Genomic DNA, 19,852 nt, shown 5'->3' with positions numbered 1-19,852 from the left:
CACCTGTGCGTATGCAGGTGGCATATGTGCTAGGGCTACTGATGCTCGGGGGTGGTCAGCTTGCAAGAGCCTGCCGCGCATATGCTGGAAGGGTGCCACACGCTATGGGTGCTTCATATTCACAGGTTCTGTGCAGCAAACTGTGAATCATGCAGCACCTTCCATCCCTTCCATCCAATACCCACGCAGTACCATCCAGTCTTGGGCCCAGTATTACATTTCTTGCCTGCGCACGGTGGTTCCGGATACTCCCTTATTCGGCCATTGAATGTCAGAGTGACACTCTGCTGGCGGCGCTGCATGGGAGGAGGCAGGTGGTTGCAGAATGCCCGGGGCACCAAAGGTTCCTGAACTGTGATATATCTGCAGGCTGACGCATACTTGAGCCACCTTTTTCTTTCGAATTTACCCACTGTCTCTCACTAGACACTCCCAGCTTTTTTAGGATTCGAAGGCGCGAATTTTAGATGGGCTCCAATTCAAAGCGCCGAAACAGCGGCGCAGCTAACGGTGGCGCTTCACGCAGCACAGTTGAGACGGCACCAAAGCAGAGCCAGAGCACCATGCAGCCGGCGCGCACGTCTGTGCCGCCTCCCAACAGCAGCATGTCAGGCGACTGCAACGAAGGCAAGATACCGAAGGGTCCTCCGGTGTTCGGGCCAGAGCCGCCACCAGAGCTGGCACTGGCGCGGGCAGCAGCAGCAGCAGTTGCTGCAGCTTCAAAGGGGTCTCAGACCAGGTCCTTGCATCGGACCAGCCTACAGCTGGGTCTGGTAGACCCAAGCAACCCCAGCGCCAAAGAAGTCACCATCGGCGTTGGTATCGGCCCGCACAGTGGACGAGTCATGGGAGGAGCCGAGTCTCTTGCACAATCGGAAGCGGAGGCGGCAAAGTACTGGCAGGAGCGGATTGCCGAGGTCATATCGAAGCCCGAATTGCTGCTGAAGCATGTACAGGCAGGGACCATGTCAATGTCAATGTCGCCGTCTCTGGTCGACAGCGCCTCGTTCAGCACCGATGCACCAGACTCAATGCTGGCCGCAGCGTCCCAGCTCACGTCTGAACTGTCAGAACTGCTGGCACACAACCCAAATCGCTTTGGCTTGGAGATGATTGAGTCCTCGGCTGCACTGGCGCCGCAGTTGGAAATGGTACATCGGTTCCAGGATATGGTCGACAGCAACCCACAGGCCGTGCCCAGTGCGCTGGTGGCTGCAGCTGCAGCGATGCGGTCTGGGTCAAGTGGGTCTTCGGTTGACGCCGCCAGTATCCGGAAGGCCACAGTAAGCAGACCTACACCAGAGCAGAGGCTGACAACCGAACCAGTCGAGCCGAGATCCAGCAATGGCGGGTTATCAGCAGAGGCGGCTACAAAGGGTCCGGCGTACGCGGGGTTTGACTGGCTAACAGAAGAAGACACCTCGGGTCCTGTTGGTACGTTCCAGGGGTTTTACTCTGACGATGACCTGAGCCACGAGTCGGAAACAGAAAGTGCGGCTAAAGGCTCTAATCCACCCAAGGCGCCCAAGAAGAAGAGCAAGAAGAAGAAGAAGAAGGCGAAGGGCAAGGAATCGGTGCGCGAGGATCAGGTTGACCAGAGGTTTACTAAACCGCCACAACCGGCAGCCGATGAGCCAGCAGCCCTGGCTGGCCAACACCCTGATGCCCAGACGCAGTCCCGAGCCCGAATGCCGCCTGGTGTTCCAAAAGCACCTGTGGCCATGTCAAACTCGACGTCGCAGATCATTCAAAAGCTGTCAGCGGATCCCAAGGTGCTTGAGAACACAAAGGCGATCTGGAACAGCGACCGCATCGAGGAACAACGACAGGTGCGCAAGTACTGGCTGTCGCTGAACGAGGTCGAGCGGCGGGCATTTGTGCTGATTGAGAAGGAGGTGGTTATGTCGCGCGTGCGCGAGCACCAGAACTTTTCGTGCAACTGCAACTCGTGCACGCGCAAGCGAGAGGCCATTGAGCATGAGCTGGACTGCCTGTATGACTGCTACTATGAGGAGCTCGAGGTGAGCGTTCGGCGAGAGAAGATGCGCCTGTCGGTGCTGGAGGCAAAGCGCACGGCCAGCGGATATTTCAACTCGGTCATCGACCGAATGGTTGATTTGGCGTTCAACGAGGTCGAGCCCAGCCAACGATCAGCGCGCATGAAGGTCGACTATCGCCGCGAGATTCAGGAGAGCTTTCACCGGAGTGCGGCAGCAGGCCGGAATCCATACATTCTCCAGCCGCTAATCGGCGATGATGCAGCAGAAAGTGACAATTCAGGGAATCCGATGACGATGAAGGCGTGGAAGACCCTCGAGTCAAGCGGCTATGTAGACCAGTGGACTGAAATTATTATGGAGCTATATACCCGCAAGACGGAGTACCAGCGCGAGTTTGGCGACAAGTCGCCGCTCGACGAGGATAACAGCGAAGACCCGCTCGACAACAACGATCTGTTCTACACTGACAACCTGCTGAGCCCGATCGAGTCGTTCCCAGCCGACAGCAAAAAGTTCTTTGATATGATGGAACGCCTGGCAGACTACCGGATGCGTCGCGAGGATGCGCTGCTCGATAATGCTGCTGATTCTGAACCGCGTCCCAAGGCTGGGTGCGAAGAGATGACATCCCAAGATCACCACCACCACCACCATCACCACCACCACCATCATCATCATCGCCACAACCACGACCACGGCCATGATCACGACCACGACCACGATCACAGCCACAGCCACAGTCACAGCCACAGCCGCAACCGGCGTGATTCTCAGGGGAGCCTATCGCGCCGCTGTCCCGACTGCCATGGTGAGATCAGCGATTCTGAAGACCGGCGAGCGTACTCTGACGCCGAAGGCCATTCGTCTGCTTACCGTGCTCGGCGACGCGGCCGCTCGTCATCGTCACACGCGCGCCATTCCCATGCCCCGTACAAGGTGCACGGACCGCGCTCTGCCGACATTGATGATGTAATTTCTGATGAGGGGTTAGAGGATGAGGAGGAGGATGACGACGATGATGATGACGACGACGACGAAGACGACCTGTTAGACGAGGAAGATGACGATCTTGATGACGATGATGACGACGACGATGACGACGACGATGACGACGACGACGACGATCTCGAGTCGCTTGACCCTGACCGTGCTGAGGAGCAGGCAGAGGAGGGCCGGCGAGTGTTTCAGCTCTTTGCAGCCAGGTTGTTTGAGCAGCGAGTCATCAACTCTTACCGAGACCGGGTTGCACGGGAGCGACAGAAGCAGCTGATTCAAGAGCTCGAGGAGGAGGAGAACCGGTCCAAGGCGAAAGAGAAGCGCAAGCAGAAGAAGAAGGAGCGCGAAAAGGAGAAGAAGCGCAATTTGCAGCAGAAGAAGGAAGAGGAGCGGCTGGCGCGTGAGAAACAGCAAAAGGCTGAGCTGGAGCGCAAGCGGGCAGCTGAGGAGAAGCGCCGTCAGGAGCGCGAGAAGAAGAAGCGTGAGGAGGAAGCCAGGATCCGCAGGGCTCAGGAGGAGCGCAACCGGAAGATCCTCGAGCAGGCAGACCGGCGCTTGGAGCGTGAACGCCAGGAGAAGCTGCAGCGCGAGCAGGAGCAGCTAGTGAAGCTGCAGCGTGAGCGTGAGGAGCGCGAGCGCAAGGAGAAAGAGCGACTGGAACACAAGGGGAAAGCAAACGCCAAGGCGATAGCTGATGCAGCGACTGCGGCGGCGGCTGCTGAGGAGGAGGAGAAGGAGGAGGAGGAGAAGAAGCTAGCCAAGGACCACGAAATGGAGGCTGAGCAGAAGCAGGTGGAGGAAGCAGCCAAGACCAAGGCAGCTGATATTGCTGGTATTGCTGATATTGTTAAGCAGAAGCAAGCGGAGGAGACTGAGGTCCCAGCGCAGGTGCCAGTGCAGGCTGCTGCTGCTTTCGAGCAACCGGTAGTGCCTGCTGTGCCTGCTGTGCCTGCTGTGCCTGCTGTGCCTGTTGTTCCGCTGGCAGAGCCCGTTGCGGCAGTCCCTGTTCGGCCCGAGATGCTGACCACCCCGCTGTCGGCAATCTTGCCTGCTGTTCCTGTCATGGCCATGCCCCAAGCAGTACCGCCACCAGGCATGTTCAGTAGCCCAAGCATGCAGCCATTGGACAACATGAGCCGGACACCAATTATAAGCACTGCGCCCAGCTACCCGCTGGCGCAGACACCGCGGCAGATGATGCATTCGTTCGAGCCCATTGCTCCACAGCCGCACATCCCGTTCTCGTCACCCAGTGCACGCGGGCGCGCAAACAGCGGCTCGCAGGTGTTCTCTGGTGCAACGGCTCTGCTGTCATCGCCTGTTGTATCTACACTGTCTGCGTCCGCATCTGCATCCGCAGCTCGGCCGCCAGCCAGCGAATATGACGCTGAGATCTTGTCGATCGTGGGCAAGGTCATGGGATCCCGCACGTTGCAGGACGAGCTCACTGATGGTCTCGAGTGGCGTGCTGAACCTGACAGCTTCATGGGCGGCAGTGGCCGGCTGGCAGCTCCACCCAAGAGTAGCCTGGCAACGACGTTTGGGCTGGGCAGCAGCCCAGCCGCTGGGTCGTCGGCCACCGACCTCTCAGCTCGGCGCAACTCGATGCCGATGCATCGTGCATCTAGCGAGAGTCGGATCGCAACGCTGGCTCCTGGCGGCAGTCGTGGCAGTCTGTCGCTAGACATTGATATCGAGGCTGTGTACAAGGCGTACTGTGCTCTGGAGAAGTTCCGGCGGGATGCCAACAGCCTGGTGGGCAGCAGCTATCACCCGGTGTCTGAGATTGCCCAGATGCATGGGAAGCTGAGTGAGAGCGAAGTGTGGGGCATCTGTGCCAAATATTCCCGGGCCAACCCATCAGCATGCATGCTAGACCACAGCACGCACTCAGTTATGTTCTCGGGAGAATCCCCCGAGCACCAGGCAGCGCTTGTGGCGGCAACGGCAACAGCGCCGACGCCGGTCTCTGGTGCTACACTGCCACTTCACCTTTCGTCCGCCCTCCCGCCTCTAGGTATGTCCAGCAGCAGCATGTCGCAGTTTGGCGTAGAACCGCGGTCAACGCCTACCTCGCAGCTGTCCATCATCACCGAGGACATGCTGAGTGCGTTTAGTCTGCAGACAGCGCAGACCAACAGCCCAATACAGATGCCGCAGCAGCCATCGCAGCTGCAGGCACGGTCACCTATGCTTGGCCATAACGCAGCGCTGCTTCAGAACAGCACTGCTGGCGGTCTCCTGTCGGGTAGCCGTGTCCAGCCGCAGTCGCTGACACTGCCGCAGACACCTACACGGCCGCTGATCCCATCGCCGCTGCTTGGTCAGCAGCAGCATCAGCATCAGCAGGCATTGGGTAGTGGATATGTTGCTGTTGCTCAGCCCACCACGGCGTCCATGTACTTTAATCCGCTGATGGTGCCTGGGGCAGCACTGCAGCAGCAGCATTCGCAGCCACCGCTCAGCGCACCAATCCTCGGGCAGGGTGGGCAGTACCCCCCGACTCAGCTGGGGATGGGTGGTATCCGCAACGGAGCGGGGCTGTTCGGGATGCCGTATCCTCAGCATCAGCATCAACATCAGCAACAGCAGCAACAGCTGCAGATGCTCCAGCAGAACCTTCAACAGCAGCAGCTGCGCTAGGTGTCAGCCCACCCTAGCTAGTTCTGCTTTAGCTTGGTGTAGTGTCAACACGCAGCCTGTTTTTTTCTTGGTCTTTGGCAAGCGGAACGTGGATGTGGCCGGAAATCATTGCACATGGCTGGGTTTAGGGAACAGTGGCGGGGTTTTTGTTCGTGGCCCAAGTGGGATGATTTAAAAGGTCGCACAGCCAGGACTGGTTTTGACCTTATCTTTCCACGACACCACCACAGCAAGCACCTTTTCCTTTTCTTCAACTTTGAATTCCACACACACTTTTCGTAACTTCAAATCACTAGCTCCAAATACTTTCAGCAACAACGTAAGTACGGCTGGGCCTAGGGATGACGGCATTTCCTGTTTTAGCATAAGACGGGTGGTTTTTGGATGGTGGCCTGGAGTTTCATGGCGGCGGGGGCGAGGTGTGATGTCGAAGATCCAGGCTTACGAAAGATCCGGGCTGGCAGCGCAGGTCTTGGCACTGGTATATATATGGGGAGCAGCCCAGGAAGCGCTGCTTTCCGAGACCCTGTATTTGCACACTATTGACCAGAAACGTTTTCCAACAGATATTTTTGTATTGTAAGGGCTCCTGCAAAGCTGTTTTTGAGACCATGGCCAGATCCAGGGCACAGGCTAATAGGATAGATTCTTCTGTAGGATGCTTCGTACTACTATCCAGCGCCAGAGCCGTTTGACCAACTCCCTCAAGACTGCAATGATTCCGACAGCGCGCTACACGACTGACCGGTTCCAGGAGCGCGAGGCGGCGTCGGAGAACCAGTACATGCGCAAGCGCGAGGCGGAGAAGCTGAAGGCGCTGAAGGCGCAGCTGGACAAGGCTAAGCAGGAGGTGGAGGAGCTGCAGAGCAAGATCGATAACCACCACAAGGAGGCGGCCAAGGAGGCCAAGAGCGAGTAGATTAGGCTGGGTATCCCGTGTTCTTTTGAATGAATAACATGAATCTGCCATCTGGCGGGCCCTGCTTGGGACGTTTGCTACTGCGGTTCAGCGGAAAACGTGGCAGAATTGAAGCAGTGCGGCGCTGCTGTCACGTGTGGTTAGGCATCACAAAGTATGAGGCAGAGCTGTGGCTATGCGAGCACTCGCATCTGGCTTGCATAGGGCGGGACGAGGGCCAGGAATGATGGAGCCGCGTGCTCACGATGTTCCTTCTTCCCCTCTCTCCTCCTCTTCTATACTCTAGCACTACCAGACACAGACCTATTCGCATTATTATTATTTCAAGACCATGGACAAGCATATGTCGTATTTGCAGAAGCACGCTAGCGTGACAAAGTCGCGCATCAGCAACTTTCTGGCGGACAACCAGTGGAAGGATGTGAACATCCAGGCCAGTTTGTACGAGCAGCGCGCCAGTGGGGCACCGCACGTCAGGCTGGAGGTGTGGTCGGCGTCGGGGCTCGAGCGGCCGACGTTTGCGGAGGCGGTCAAGCACGAGTTCAAGGAGACCAGCGTGGGCGAGTCGTTTGGGCCATCATGGGTAAGTAGACGAATGCGCAACGTCATCGTCGCACATGGCCCACGTGGCCAGCACGCTAATCAACGATAGTCGTATTGTAGTCGACGCACTGGTTCAAGGTTTCGCTGCAGATTCCCGAGTCGTTTGCGGGCAAGCACGTGCGGCTGCTGTTTGACTCGAGCAGCGAGGGAATGGTGTGGACGGCAGACGGGCAGCCGCTGCAGGGCCTGACGGGCGGCGGGGGTGGCAACCACCATGTGGACTACGTGGTGGCAGACCGGGCCACGGGTGGGGCAACGCAGACGCTGTTTGTGGAAGTGGCCTGCAATGGCCTGTTTGGCAACGGTGACTACACGATTGGACCGCCGCATGTAGACCGGCGGTTTGCGCTGGCGACGGTGGAGCTCGTGGTGCCGCGGGCCGAGGCGTGGGGGTTGTACCACGACCTGACGGTGATTGCGCAGATGGCCGACAAGCTGCCGCAGGACTCGCCGCGCGCATGGGCGGCGCTGGCAGCAGCCAATGCCATTGTCAATGCGTTTGAGGCTAGAGACGCAGCAACGCTGGGGGCGGCGCGCGGGATAGCCAGCGAGTTCCTGGCGGCTACGGGCGGGCAGGGCAACCACCAGGTGTATGCCATCGGCAACTGCCATATCGACACGGCGTGGCTGTGGCCGTACGACGAGACGAAGCGAAAGATTGCCCGTAGCTGGGCGACGCAGCTGGACTACATGGAGCGGTTCCCCGAGTACAAATTTGCTGCCAGCCAGGCACAGCAGTTTGCTTGGCTCAAGGAGCTGTACCCGGGGCTGTTCAAGCGCGTGCAGGCCAAGGTCAAGTCGGGGCAGTTCATTCCGATCGGAGCGACTTGGGTCGAGATGGACTGCAACCTGCCGTCGGGCGAGTCGCTGGCACGGCAGTTCCTCCTGGGGCAGCGCTTCTTCCGCGAGCACTTTGGCGAGACGTGCCAGGTGTTCTGGCTGCCCGACACCTTTGGGTACTCGTCGCAGCTGCCACAGATTGTGCGGCAGTCTGGGGCCAAGTACTTCTTCACGCAGAAGCTGTCGTGGAACAACATCAACAAGTTCCCGCACACGACATTCCGGTGGGTGGGGCTGGATGGTAGCCATGTCCTGACACACATGGCGCCGGCTGAGACATACACGGCACAGGCCACGGCCAGCGAGCTGATCGACAGCGTCAAGCGGCACCGCGACCTGGCGTACTCCAACGAGAGCCTGTATCTGTACGGCAATGGCGACGGCGGCGGTGGTCCGCTGGAGGCCATGCTGGAGCGCCTGCGTCGCATGGGTGACGTCGACGGGCTGCCACGTGTCAAGCACTGTCACCCTAACGAGTTCTATGACCATGTCGAGAAGAGCGCCAAGCAGCTGGTGTCATGGAAGGGCGAGCTGTACTTTGAGCTGCACCGCGGCACTTATACGTCGCAGGCGGCCACCAAGAAATTCAACCGCCAGGCCGAGTTCCTGCTGCGCGACGTCGAACTCCTCAGCGCCATGGCCGCCCGCAGCCCTGCCAGCGCCTTTGCGTACCCGGCCAGCGAGCTGACGCGTCTGTGGCAGCTGGTGTGTCTGAACCAATTCCACGACGTCATCCCCGGCTCCAGCATCGAGATGGTGTATGAGGACAGCGACAAGATCTACAACGACGTCATTGCCTCAGCCAAGAGTCTGAAGGAGCGCGCGCTGACAGCGCTCTTTGCCTCGCCAGCCAGCGAGCCCTCGGGCGTCGTGTTTGTCAACACCACTGCGTGGCCACGCACTGAGATCGTGGCCGTGCCGCAGCTCAGCGCAGGCACTGCTGGCGTGCAGCAGGCCAGCAGCCGGGGCGGCGCTCTGGTGGTGGCAGCCAACATTGCCGGCGTCGGCGCCAGCGTCGTCGATTTAGCCGCGCAGGCCGAGGTGGTGCCGGTGACAGCGTTCATCGACAAGGCCGGAAATGCAGTGCTGGAGAACCTGTATGTGACTGCGACTATCTCGCCGCAGGGCCAGCTAGTGAGCCTGCGCGACCGCCACGCTGAGCGCGAGCTGATCCCAGCTGGCGCCAAGGGCAATGTGTTTGAGCTGTATGACGACGTTCCCCTGTTCTGGGATGCCTGGGATATCGAAATCTACAACCTTGAAAAGTATGTCGAGCTACCGGGTGCAAAGCTGGCTATCGTCGACGAGGGCCCGCTGATGGCGACGGTCTCGATTGAAGTGCCCATCAGCGACGGCAGCTCCATCCGCCAGTGGGTGTCGCTGAGCGCAACGTCGCCGCGCCTGGACTTTTCTACCGACGCTGAGTGGCACGAGAGCCGCAAATGCCTCAAGGTGTCGTTCACCTGGGACATCCACAACGACATGGCCACGTATGAGACCCAGTACGGCGTTGTGCAGCGCCCCACCCACCGCAACACGTCGTGGGACATGGCCAAGTTTGAGGTCTGCGCCCACAAGTTCGCCGATCTTTCAGAGTTCGGCTACGGTGTGGCGCTGCTTAATGACTGCAAGTACGGCCACGCAACGCTCGAGAACACCATGACGCTGACGCTGCTGCGCAGCCCCAAGGCTCCCGACGCCCACTGCGATATGGGCCACCACACCTTCCGCTACGCCGTCTTCCCGCACCAGGGCTCCTTCAACGAGTCAGCTGTTGTCCAGGAGGCCTACCAGTTCAATGTGCCACTGGTCCAGCTGCCCGTCGATGTCGCTGCCGCCAGCGTAGCCAGCACCCCGTACTTTGGCGTTGCTGGCGCCCCCAATGTCGTCCTGGACACCGTCAAGGCTGCTGAGGACGACGCGGCTTCGGTCGTTGTGCGTCTCTACGAAGCGTATGGCGGCCATGCAAAGGCCACCCTCACCACTGCCCTCAATGTCAAGAGCGCCCACCTCACCAATATCCTCGAGGAGAATGCTGCGAGCCTTGATGTCCTGAGCACCGGCTCTCAGAAATCCATGACTATCAACTTTACGCCTTTCCAGGTTGTCACTCTCAAGCTCTCCCTCTAACATCTTATGTTTTCTTACTGGAACAGGTTTTTTCTTCACATAATATCAATTAGCTTGGCACTGCTTGTCTGCGTCGAAGAGACCCGGATTTGCTAGTGCCTGCCCCTGCATCTGCCTCCGGGACCATCTGCTCCTCAACCACAGCACTGCTGGGCCCATCGTCTTGGACCAGCTCAACATTCAACTCTGGGATTTCCACGCCTTCGCCCTTCCTGCTCGCCTCTGCCTTGGTCTCTGCGATCCTCTGCGCTGCGGGTGATGGCGTCAACGACCGCATACCCCCCACCTCCTCTCGCTGTCCCTGGCGCGACCTTGTGTAAGCCTCCAGCACCGACCAGGCAACTGCTGTGAACGCCAACTGCCACACAACCGCCAGAGCCACAAACAAAACTGCTGTGGGCGTGCGCCAGTAGAACATCCAGTATCTTAGGCCCGAGAACTCTGCCATAATGACAATCCGTGCCTTATATACCTGCACCGGCCGACTCAGCGCCACCCTGGCCACAGTGATGGGAGCAAACCGCCGATCATACATGCCTTCCATTAGCCGCACATCCAGCACCGTCTTCTCATGCATCCAGCCCAGCGCTAGCGGCACTGCGCGCACCGCCGTCTGCATGACCTTGACCAGCGACGACCGGTACGGCAGGATTGCCGGTCGGCTGGCCGTGTGCACCGGTGTGCCGCTGCGGTCGCACAGCTCCACGGTGACCATGAAGTTGCCCAGTTGCTCGTTCGCCTCCGAGGTCGGCACGTCGAGGTGCAATGCGACCGAGTATGCCTGCGACGTCGACAAAAGCTTGTAGTTGGCCGCGGGCACCAGATCCACTACCGCCGACGTATTGTGCTTGTGGTACTGCATGTGCACTGCCGACTCGTGCAGCAGCTGCGGCACGTACAGTCGGTAGAATATGCTGTAGAGCACGATCGATGACACCAGTACTGCGAGCAAGGCGCTGACTGCCAGCACGCCTTTGACTGCCAGCGAGATCCCCGTGTCTGCAGAGACCCACCGCGGAATATCATATCCGAAGACCCGTGTGTGCTGCTCTTCTGCCTCTGTGTCCGTCATTTTATGAAATTCAAGCCTCTATGAATGTGAATGTTTTGAACTAAAGTGCAAGCGAGCAAAAAAAATACTAAAAACAAATAGTAGAGCAGAGATAGCTGCCGTTTGTCGGGCCATGTGAAACGTCACCTACCAAAGCGTGTTGGTAATGATCAAAAGTCATGTGAATATTTGTGATACCTCCAGCCAACCGAGACGATTCCTGCTCGCTTGGTGCCAGCAATCGCCTTTTGCAGAATCCTAGACCGGCCATACAGGATCGTTGGCTATGTTGTATCCTGTCTTTTGCCACTCCTGTGCTGCCCCAGCTTCATATCTCAAGGAGAGTGCCAGTGTCAGTAGCTAGACCAGACTAAGGTACCTACCATCTTACGTAGCCCAGCAAATCATAAAACCTTCAAGCCATGCTATGTGATAACCCTTCAACATGTCTGTGACAATATTTCTTGTCTGATCAAAGCCAATCGGCATTTACTTGTTATACGCTATGTTACGTGCTGATCCAACTTGTCTTTCTTTTATTCGGTTCACGTTTGTGACATGTTCAGTAATTGAACGCGCGTACCAGACCATACAACAAACAGCACCACTCACTAATACACTAGGTACTCCAATTTTCAGCAGCTCTTGTGTACACTGCACAGTTACTGTTCTAGAGCATGCACCACCCAGTGCCTTTGGCAGCAATGAAACAGCTGATGTTGCTTTGCTCGATGAGCGCAGTATACTGTTCATGAGCTGAGCCGTGAGCCTTGGTCCGTTTTTGCCATCACTCGCCGTCTTCGAATTGTGCAGTCGCGTCTGGCTTAAAAACATGGTCCTTTGGTCGTCTGGAAATGGTGCAAGAAAAACATATTTTCTCTTCTTTTTGCTCTTTTCTATTTTGCAATGCTTTCCACATATCAATTTTCACCTAGCATGTTCACCATCATCCGTTAGTAAGAGCTTTGCAGTTTTGGCGCAACTGGGTCTACAGCTCTATCATCCAGAGTCTTTAAGCATACTCAGCAGTAGCATATCTAGCCACATCTCATTTGCTTACATGTAGCTCGACACCAGCATGCAAGATATCAGGAAACTCCGGCAAGTAGCAGCTACTGCCCCACGCAAGGCAAATTGTGCAAGAATCTGGAAACCGGGGGGCTCGGGTATGAACAAGCGTGCTGCGCGTAATATTGGGGAACCACTGACACCTCCTTTCTCTCCTCATCACAACACAACCCCGATCCTACCTGCTGCTTGCATAGCCATCGAGCGGATCAAGAAGCCCCTGAGCCACAGCTCCAATGAAACAAATAAAATTCCTGCTGGTTTTTGTCTTCAGCTATATGAACACGAATCCAAAAAAGAACCACGACAAGGATACGCACAGTTGGAAGCAGACGCTTGGTATGCCTGGTGATAACTAGCATGTCCATTCATATCATTGTTCATAAATACCACAGCATCTTGAAAACCAATATCCTTGCTGCGTTTGTCGGGGGTGTATGTGAAATGTAGAGTTTTGGAAAGCTGCATTTTTACTGATGAGCCTGCTGTGGGGCGTTCGTTGGCGGCTGATTTGCCATCCATAGCGTCAGCTGCCATGCTGAAGTCAGGGACGGCCACATCGGGTGCGCAACAAATTGGTTTCCACAGAAAAATGCAATGTCGGCGATGCGTGTGGATATCTCATAACGACCCATCCATGCCTGTGATTTTCTGTTGGTGTCGTTGATCTATGTGTCTTTGTACAAACCGCTCAGCGGCTTAAGATTTTACCATTTACAGCGGTGGCGATGCCTCGTTCGACAGATTGTTTTCAGATGGCTTCACCATTGAGCACAGCTGTCCAGAGCCTTTTGTCCTCTTGGATCGCCTCATCTGTCGCATCTATGTAACTCATCGCCAGATCCAGCAGCTTGGGCTTGTACCTGTCTGGTCGCGCTGGGTCCTGCACCAGCAGTACATTATATACCCGCGGGTCGTTGTGCACCACGCCGCGCTCATGAAGCTTAGCCAGGCTGTTCAGGATATCACTCTTGACAGACAAGGGCAGTGCTGCAACCAAATGCTCGCGATATACCGTCATGGTGTTGGCTTGTAGCGCATCCTGCAGGAACTCGAGTTCCAGTGCCAAGTACAGCACGCCATTGATCTCCAATACACCGTAGTTGTACAGGGTTGGCAGCTCGGTGCCTTGCAGGTCCCTCAGATAGTCATACACCCTAGTCTCCTGGACGATCTCTTCCAGAATCCTGTCCTCCGTCTGCAGAGGGCACAACTTTAGCGCGACATGCCTATTGTTGTGCCAGGCTTCGTGCACATACCCGCTGCGGCCGTATCCGAGCTGCCGTCCCAGTGTGAAATGCCCTGTCAGCGGGCGCCAGTTCTCCACGACGCATGCCCAGATGCCCTGGGTCACATAGCCATCGTCTGTGGATTGCCTCGCTTGCAGCGTTGAGTCAGTCGCCATGTCAGTCTGCTCCGGCGCATGCTGATTCACAACCGCATTCCCACACCATACATCCGTGTGCAGGAAGAGAGGCTGGAAGGCGAACGTCGACTGCTGCTTGCACTGCACAGCCAGGACAGCCATATCCTGTCCCTTGGTGGTAGATCCATTACCAGGTATACTGCGTCGGCCCAGCGACTTTCTATGCACCTTGCCTGGAATGCTGTACACCATGGTGCCACTCTTATATGGAGTCCTGGATACATGACTGGGAGGCGACATCAATGGGTTGGTCTTGTCGACAGCCTGGTCCATCTCCATGTACTGGTCGGGGTTGTCTTGCATGTCTCTGACAGCGTCACTGAGCATACCGACAATCACCACAGCGATGTGAGGTGAGTTGTTGTTGGCATGGAAGCATGACGACACATTGATGTAGCACGCAGGTGTGGCCTGGGCTGGACTGCCAGTAGTCTGATTATCGACAATATTGCCACTGGATCCAGTCGACACAGCAGTGTGCTGAGTCTCGGTGAGCGAGCCCTGAGACTCCATGTCACTATCGACGTACTCGCAGACCCACGACTCGTTGAACGTCGAGCAGTACCCAAACTTTCGATTGATCAGCCGTGGGTCAGGAACCTGCGGACACGTCAGCCTGCCATCCCGCGCATAGCAATATGTCTGGTGGATCAGCTTCGCGCCATGCCCAATGCTAGCGAATCCAGCGTCTTCAAGTGCCTTTCCTGACTCCTCATCCACGCGGACCCTCGAATCGCCCATCTCTGACCGTATGCCAGTCGTCTGTGGCCGAGTGCGGTACGGCATCTTGAACTCAAGTGCAATATAGGTGTGTAGCATTCTACCCTTGACGTTGGCTTTGAGGTATGCAAAGTAGTCAGCATGGCAGGCTGGATTACCGGGTACAAACTCAATCGAGGCGCCATGGACAACCTCCGGGAAGAGATCGAGCACGCGGCTGAAAATCTCGTTTTCAAAGAACTTGCCAATACAGTGCTCGTTCAGCAGGATGCGCGGGTGGAATCCCTGGTTAATCGGGGCATGCGGCAGTGCAAAACGACGTGTGTGCAGGTGCGGACGGGTCTCGAGGAGATGGTTGTTGAGGCGGATCGCGTTCTGTCGTCTCTCAGAGTCGTGCTTGATTGGGGGAAGCGCAAGGCACGAGTTGACAATACGGAGTGCAGGGCGAGTATTCTGGGGTGCGATGAGAGGCTCGATCGGCCCCAGCACAAGGTTGTCTACTTGAAGGAATAAATGCATGTTAGCGAAACAGTTTGTTGAGCTATCAGGTTTCTTTACAGAAGTGCACTTACTGGCTGCCGTGATGCTGGCTGGTTCTCCGCCGCTGATTGCCAACAGCGTATTGACTCGTTCGATAGACTCATCAACAGCTTTCTGCGCATCCTGAACAGCTTTCTGCGCATCCTGAACAGTTTTCTGCGCATTTGAAAGCTCTATTTCATGCCTAATGGCGTTCTGAACAGACTCGCACTTGAGGTCGAGTTTGTCAATCTCCTTCCACAGGTTCTCGGCGTCGGGGTTATCATTCAAGCGAGCCATGACCATCTCACGCCTCTTGTCGAAACGCTCATACTCGCGCTCAAGGAGTGCTATGCTTTTAGAGTTATCTTCCACAGATACCGGCAAGTCCGTGGTACGAGCCGTTTTGAGGTCTTGGTAGTCACTGATGGCCCTACGAACAACAGCAACTGCGACAATAACACCACCCTCTATCAGCTTACGGTCGGGCCTCATGTGAAGTTGTTTGGCCCAACCATGGAAAAATGCTTCGTACCCGATAGGAGGAGGAAGGTTGTCCAGCAAGTTACCGTCAGTGCCTGCATCTGGTGTCTCTTCGTTTGTAGCAGTTGCAAAGCTCTCGATTGTGCGCCTACGCTTGCTCGGTCTGGCTGACTTGCCGTCGCTCTCTAGGTAGTGAGGATATTTGAAGCCCATTTGTTAAACAGTGCGAATAATGTGTTTGTATGAACAACGTAGAAGCAAAGTTTTTTTCTGGGAGGAGAGCAGGAACCTACTTTTGCGGCCACGACTGGCTTTAACGGTCATGATGTGAAGTTCTATATCTAGCAATGTTGGTGATGGCATCAGTGGCTGTCTATTACCCATCATATCATCCACTTGCCGATTGCAGGATTTTGTCGGCAGAACTTGCCTTTTTGCTGGCCGTTTCTTCTAGCAGAATTGTGTTGGTAGAATGGTAGGTGAAAAGCGGCGGATTGAGACAATGGGCACCGATACCACCAGCCACATCGCTGTTTATATACAGGAGTCGATGGTATTCGCTCTCTGCATCATCAAGAAACGTAAACATAGCCTGGTGTATAGTGCTAATGTATCATTTGCCAGACATGGTGTGCTTGCAGGCATCACGAATTTCATGATGGGTTGGCTGAGGATTCCTAGTTGGCAGGCATAAATCAGTATAATCGCCAGGCTACTTCATTAATCAGAAACAGTTTACGTAGAACGATTGAGCTTAAGGATGAAGTATTTATTCTAAGTGTAGACTCACAATGTCAGAAAGTTGGGAGGATCGTGAGAACTGAGTTAGCCAGAGATAAAGTTGTTGGTGCTGGAGTGGACAACATCATTTGCCTGGTTGGCGTTGACGTTGTTGGTATACAGGGTATTCTCGCTGAAGTTAGCGCGGTTTGAAGCACGATCGAACTCGCTGTTGAACGAGCTCAGGAATGGGAATCCCCAGCCCCAGCTGCCATATCCACCATATCCACCATATCCACCATATCCACCGTATCCCCACTGGCGCTTGCGGAAGCTGTTGAAGGTGTTGGTGTTGGAATGAACAGCATCGTTTGCCTGGTTTGCATTGAGGCTGTTGGTATACAGCGTGTTCTCGTTGAAGTTGGCACGGCTGGAGGCACTGTCAAACTCGCTATTAAACGCACTCACAAATGGAAAGCCCCAGCCCCAGCCCCAACCGTACTGGCGACGAACGAGCTCGGCCATAGGAGTAGGCACAGCATTGACTGACGGTGCAAATGCAGCCAGGGAGACGAGGGCAAGAATCGGGGTGCAAGCGTTGACCATGGTAGACAGAAGATAAGTTGTAGTATTGATGTTGAAGCAGGTGTATGCTGATGCCGAGTAGATGCAAGGAGCAGCGTGTTGGCTGCCGCTTTTATAGTCAAGAGCGATATAGCATCTGTATGCATCCAGCGATCCATCATGGAATACTGCTGATGCCAGGTTTAGACATGACAAGTGACATGCATCTGCTCAAACAGGCCATGCATGTTTTCTGTTGTCCTATGCACCAAAAGAATCGACCAGCGTCTGCTAGCTGCAGGGACGCCATTGATCGAGCTAGTAACAGGGTCTTGGCTGGAATCTAGAAGCACCCTCGAAATGCCAACAAAAGAAACGCTTGCCCATTGCATTAGTCGGCCGGAGATTGGTATTGCCCTTCTTTGAAGCCATTCTATGATGCCCTTCATTTTAATGAGCCCCTTGTGCGCTAGCTCTGCCGGCCCAGCTATACCAAGCATACCTTGCCCCGATTGCTAAATTGAGAAGATTGTCTCCAGGGATGCAGCCCAAGACAACGTAGTCCGATGCACCAATGAAGTCCTCCGCCAGACCTTCAATCGTCCCGGAATAGCAATTTACAAAAAAGCGGTCCACCATTGTTCGCATGTCGTCTGCTCCAGAGGCAGCGGAGGAAACAACCGCGACAATCGGCCCTGCCGGTCCACAAGGTCTTGCGATAGTAGATTTTACATTTAGAGAAAAGAGAAAGAGGCGAATCGAGAAAAAGTACCAAATACTAGAGTAGTAGACGTGCACAAGAAGGAAGTGGGTCGGGGATTTTTGGGGTGTGGTGTTCTGCTTCCAGCTTAGTCGCTCTCGTCCGAATCCTTCTTGGCGTCGTACTCGGCCTTCTCAGTAGCGTACCGCTCCTTGTCAGCCTCAGCCTTCTTGATGTACGGGGCCTTGCCGTCGTCCGACAGCTTGCTCCACTCGGCACCCAGGAACTTGCCGATCTCGCCAAAAGTGGCATCGGGGTTTTCCTTGCGGACACGGTCACGGTTGGCCTGCGAGTACATCATGTAGGCGGACAGGGCGCGCTTGGGGGCGTTCGGGTCCTTCTTGGTGCGCTTGGTGCGCTTCTTGGTGTCGGCAGCGGCGGCCTTGCGGGAGGCCTTGGACTCAGTAGCGGAGGACTTGACACGAGGCATTGTTGGCTACATGGGGATACAAAAAGTCGGAGTTAGGACCATGGCGGGCTCAAAGTGACGCAGATGACCAAAGTGACGCCGGATGTGACCGAGGCCCAATACGACGCACGCGACGGAGCAGACAGGCGCTGATGCGAGCGATGGGAGCCTGCGCAGGCGTCGGCCGGCTCGGGAGGGTGCCCTAGGGCCGGGGGTGACGACGGAGCCTTACCTTTTATGTTCAAAAAATGTTTACGCTTATAAGAGTAAAAATGTGAGGGGGAAATAAAGGCAGAGGAATTTATGAGGGAAGCAGGCGCGAGCGGGTGGGAGGCGGGCGGCGTGGGCTTTAAGGCGTGGCCAGCGCGAAAAATGGGGAGCAAATGGTTTGGCGCCTCTGAGCCAGATTGCTCAGCGAGGCAGCGTGAACACGCAAAAAAATTTTCTGCCTTTATTTCGCCCCAGGCATCAGCGCAAACGATTGGCTCCCTGCCCTATGCGTGTGCTGATGTCGATTCTGGAGCAAGCCAGGCGGTGCCGCTGGATTTTTGGACCCCTGCGCGTTCCACTAGCCGCTTGTCCGCCTATCGCTGGGCGCGCTGCCCCGCCTGATGTTTTCTCGCACCAGCCAAGCAGCCCAGTCTTTGCGCATATTTTTCCTTTTGGCGGCGGCCCTTTGGCTAAGCGGGCGGTGCCAACCACTGCTGCAGGCCTTGGCAGTCCTGTTTCAAGCGTGCGCCGGAGGATTGCTGTAAGCGGCAGCTGTGTTTTGGACTGTCCGGAAAGCGGAAGAGGGAGTTTCAGTGCTTGTTTTTACTGCTGCTGCAGAGGCTGGGCTTTTTCTTCCAAGCCCTCACCCTTCCCCGCCGCCGCTGCTTGCTGCTACTATGTCCGCTCGGGCGGCTTCCCAACCATTTTCTGCCATCAGAGCCTGATTGCTGCCTGCTATTTTTTGCGGCTCTCCTGTGACGCTGGCCCTCCAATGCCTAAGCCGCTGCCGTGGGCTGCTGCCATGGCCAGGCATGGCGCACTGCGAGGACTACGAGCATTATCGCAGTGCCTCCGGCCTGCACAAAAACAGCAGCATGCGGCTGTCACCAGACAATCCAATGTTTGGTATCCGCTACCATGGAGCATTCGCCATGTCGGCAAGCCTGCGAATTGCCGGTCGGGATGCATGCACGGCGGGGAACGCTTGTTCGATGTGGTCGCTGGATAGCGACACGTACTGCTCACTAAATACGGCAAGCAAAAGAGCAAAGGACTACTCGCCATTCCATATAGCTGCCAACATTGGTTCCGGCATGATGGCTGGTCGCATCATCGCAGAGCACCTCGGTAGCACGCAGCATGCTTACGTTCAGGGTACGCCAAGCATCTGGCACTTGTGTCGTGATAAGGGAGTATGAGCTGTTTCGAGTGCACCGCCAGTGCCGAAGCAGTGGTGCCTGATGTCACAAACGGTGCCAGGGTGCCCACTATTTGCTGCATTTGGGGTGAGTGCATTACGCCAGGACACATGCCCGAGGCACAGCCGCTACATGTAACAGATGCCACGGAGCCTGAGCATATCTGCCAGACATCCTCCATCACGATGCACGCGCTGGCCCAGCCTGCACCTCGTTTGGACACGCATCGGCATATCTGCACGTCGAACGGGTTCTGCAGCAAGTGTTGTTGCTATGCGGAAATCAGATCAGATCAGGCTTTGGCGATGCGGCAGAGCGGGCCGAATTTCTCCGCCATTTTTCTTTGGCGCTTTGCTGCCCACAGTTCTACCGCTGCCCTGTGCGGCTGGCCAAAACAGAGGGGAAGTGCCCAGCTAGCGCCAGCTTAATTTGTTGGGTGCCTGCACGTCGATCGATACCACCACATCACGTCTCACACATGTCTGTATACACTACGAGTACACACCACCTACGCTGTGCTGCGGATACGCTTCCTATAATAGAGCTGGCCGAGCGTCTAGCAATCACTGGCTGTGTGAATCCTGGCGTGCTC

At 56.1% G+C, this 19,852-nt stretch overlaps 8 protein-coding genes across 8 annotated transcripts; 3 read left to right on the top strand and 5 right to left on the bottom strand.

The window, feature by feature from the left end:
• Nucleotides 1–467: 467 nt before the first annotated feature.
• DL89DRAFT_292805 (uncharacterized protein) lies at nt 468–5,639 on the top strand (the record flags this gene model as incomplete). Its single annotated transcript, XM_040890343.1, has 1 exon — nt 468–5,639. The coding sequence occupies one exon, from the start codon at nt 468–470 to the stop codon at nt 5,637–5,639; it is 5,172 nt and encodes a 1,723-aa protein (XP_040743777.1).
• A 200-nt stretch (nt 5,640–5,839) lies between these two features.
• On the bottom strand, nt 5,840–6,672 carry DL89DRAFT_152741 (uncharacterized protein). Its single transcript, XM_040883564.1, has one exon. It carries the CDS (start codon nt 6,607–6,609, stop codon nt 6,040–6,042), a length of 570 nt encoding a protein of 189 aa, XP_040743776.1. The 5' UTR covers nt 6,610–6,672; the 3' UTR covers nt 5,840–6,039.
• Nucleotides 6,673–6,809: 137 nt separating this feature from the next.
• DL89DRAFT_267353 (uncharacterized protein) lies at nt 6,810–10,612 on the top strand. The gene is made up of 2 exons (XM_040887465.1): nt 6,810–7,141; nt 7,222–10,612. The coding sequence occupies exons 1-2, from the start codon at nt 6,890–6,892 to the stop codon at nt 10,129–10,131; spliced, it is 3,162 nt and encodes a 1,053-aa protein (XP_040743775.1). The 5' UTR covers nt 6,810–6,889; the 3' UTR covers nt 10,132–10,612.
• Nucleotides 10,123–11,282, bottom strand: DL89DRAFT_267352 (DUF1226-domain-containing protein). The gene has a single exon (XM_040887464.1). It carries the CDS (start codon nt 11,201–11,203, stop codon nt 10,181–10,183), a length of 1,023 nt encoding a protein of 340 aa, XP_040743774.1. The 5' UTR covers nt 11,204–11,282; the 3' UTR covers nt 10,123–10,180.
• A 1,719-nt stretch (nt 11,283–13,001) lies between these two features.
• Nucleotides 13,002–15,611, bottom strand: DL89DRAFT_257411 (uncharacterized protein; the record flags this gene model as incomplete). Its single annotated transcript, XM_040885529.1, has 1 exon — nt 13,002–15,611. The coding sequence occupies one exon, from the start codon at nt 15,609–15,611 to the stop codon at nt 13,002–13,004; it is 2,610 nt and encodes an 869-aa protein (XP_040743773.1).
• Nucleotides 15,612–16,223: 612 nt separating this feature from the next.
• DL89DRAFT_316303 (uncharacterized protein) lies at nt 16,224–16,724 on the bottom strand (the record flags this gene model as incomplete). Its single annotated transcript, XM_040891061.1, has 1 exon — nt 16,224–16,724. One exon carries the CDS (start codon nt 16,722–16,724, stop codon nt 16,224–16,226), a length of 501 nt encoding a protein of 166 aa, XP_040743772.1.
• A 671-nt stretch (nt 16,725–17,395) lies between these two features.
• On the bottom strand, nt 17,396–18,129 carry DL89DRAFT_267350 (uncharacterized protein). Its single transcript, XM_040887463.1, has 2 exons — nt 18,084–18,129; nt 17,396–17,878 (listed from the first exon to the last, which is right to left on the bottom strand). Exon 2 carries the CDS (start codon nt 17,870–17,872, stop codon nt 17,531–17,533), a length of 342 nt encoding a protein of 113 aa, XP_040743771.1. The 5' UTR covers nt 17,873–17,878; nt 18,084–18,129; the 3' UTR covers nt 17,396–17,530.
• A 71-nt stretch (nt 18,130–18,200) lies between these two features.
• On the top strand, nt 18,201–19,260 carry DL89DRAFT_316301 (uncharacterized protein; the record flags this gene model as incomplete). Its single annotated transcript, XM_040891060.1, has 1 exon — nt 18,201–19,260. A coding segment is annotated over one exon (870 nt), but the record flags the coding sequence as incomplete, so codon positions are not given.
• Nucleotides 19,261–19,852: the final 592 nt, after the last annotated feature.

Source organism: Linderina pennispora (assembly GCF_002104995.1).
Source record: "Linderina pennispora strain ATCC 12442 chromosome Unknown DL89scaffold_6, whole genome shotgun sequence".
Classification (NCBI taxonomy): Eukaryota; Fungi; Kickxellomycota; class Kickxellomycetes; order Kickxellales; family Kickxellaceae; genus Linderina; species Linderina pennispora.
Note: the sequence above shows the minus strand (reverse complement) of the source record. Positions and strands in the feature narration are given on the sequence as shown.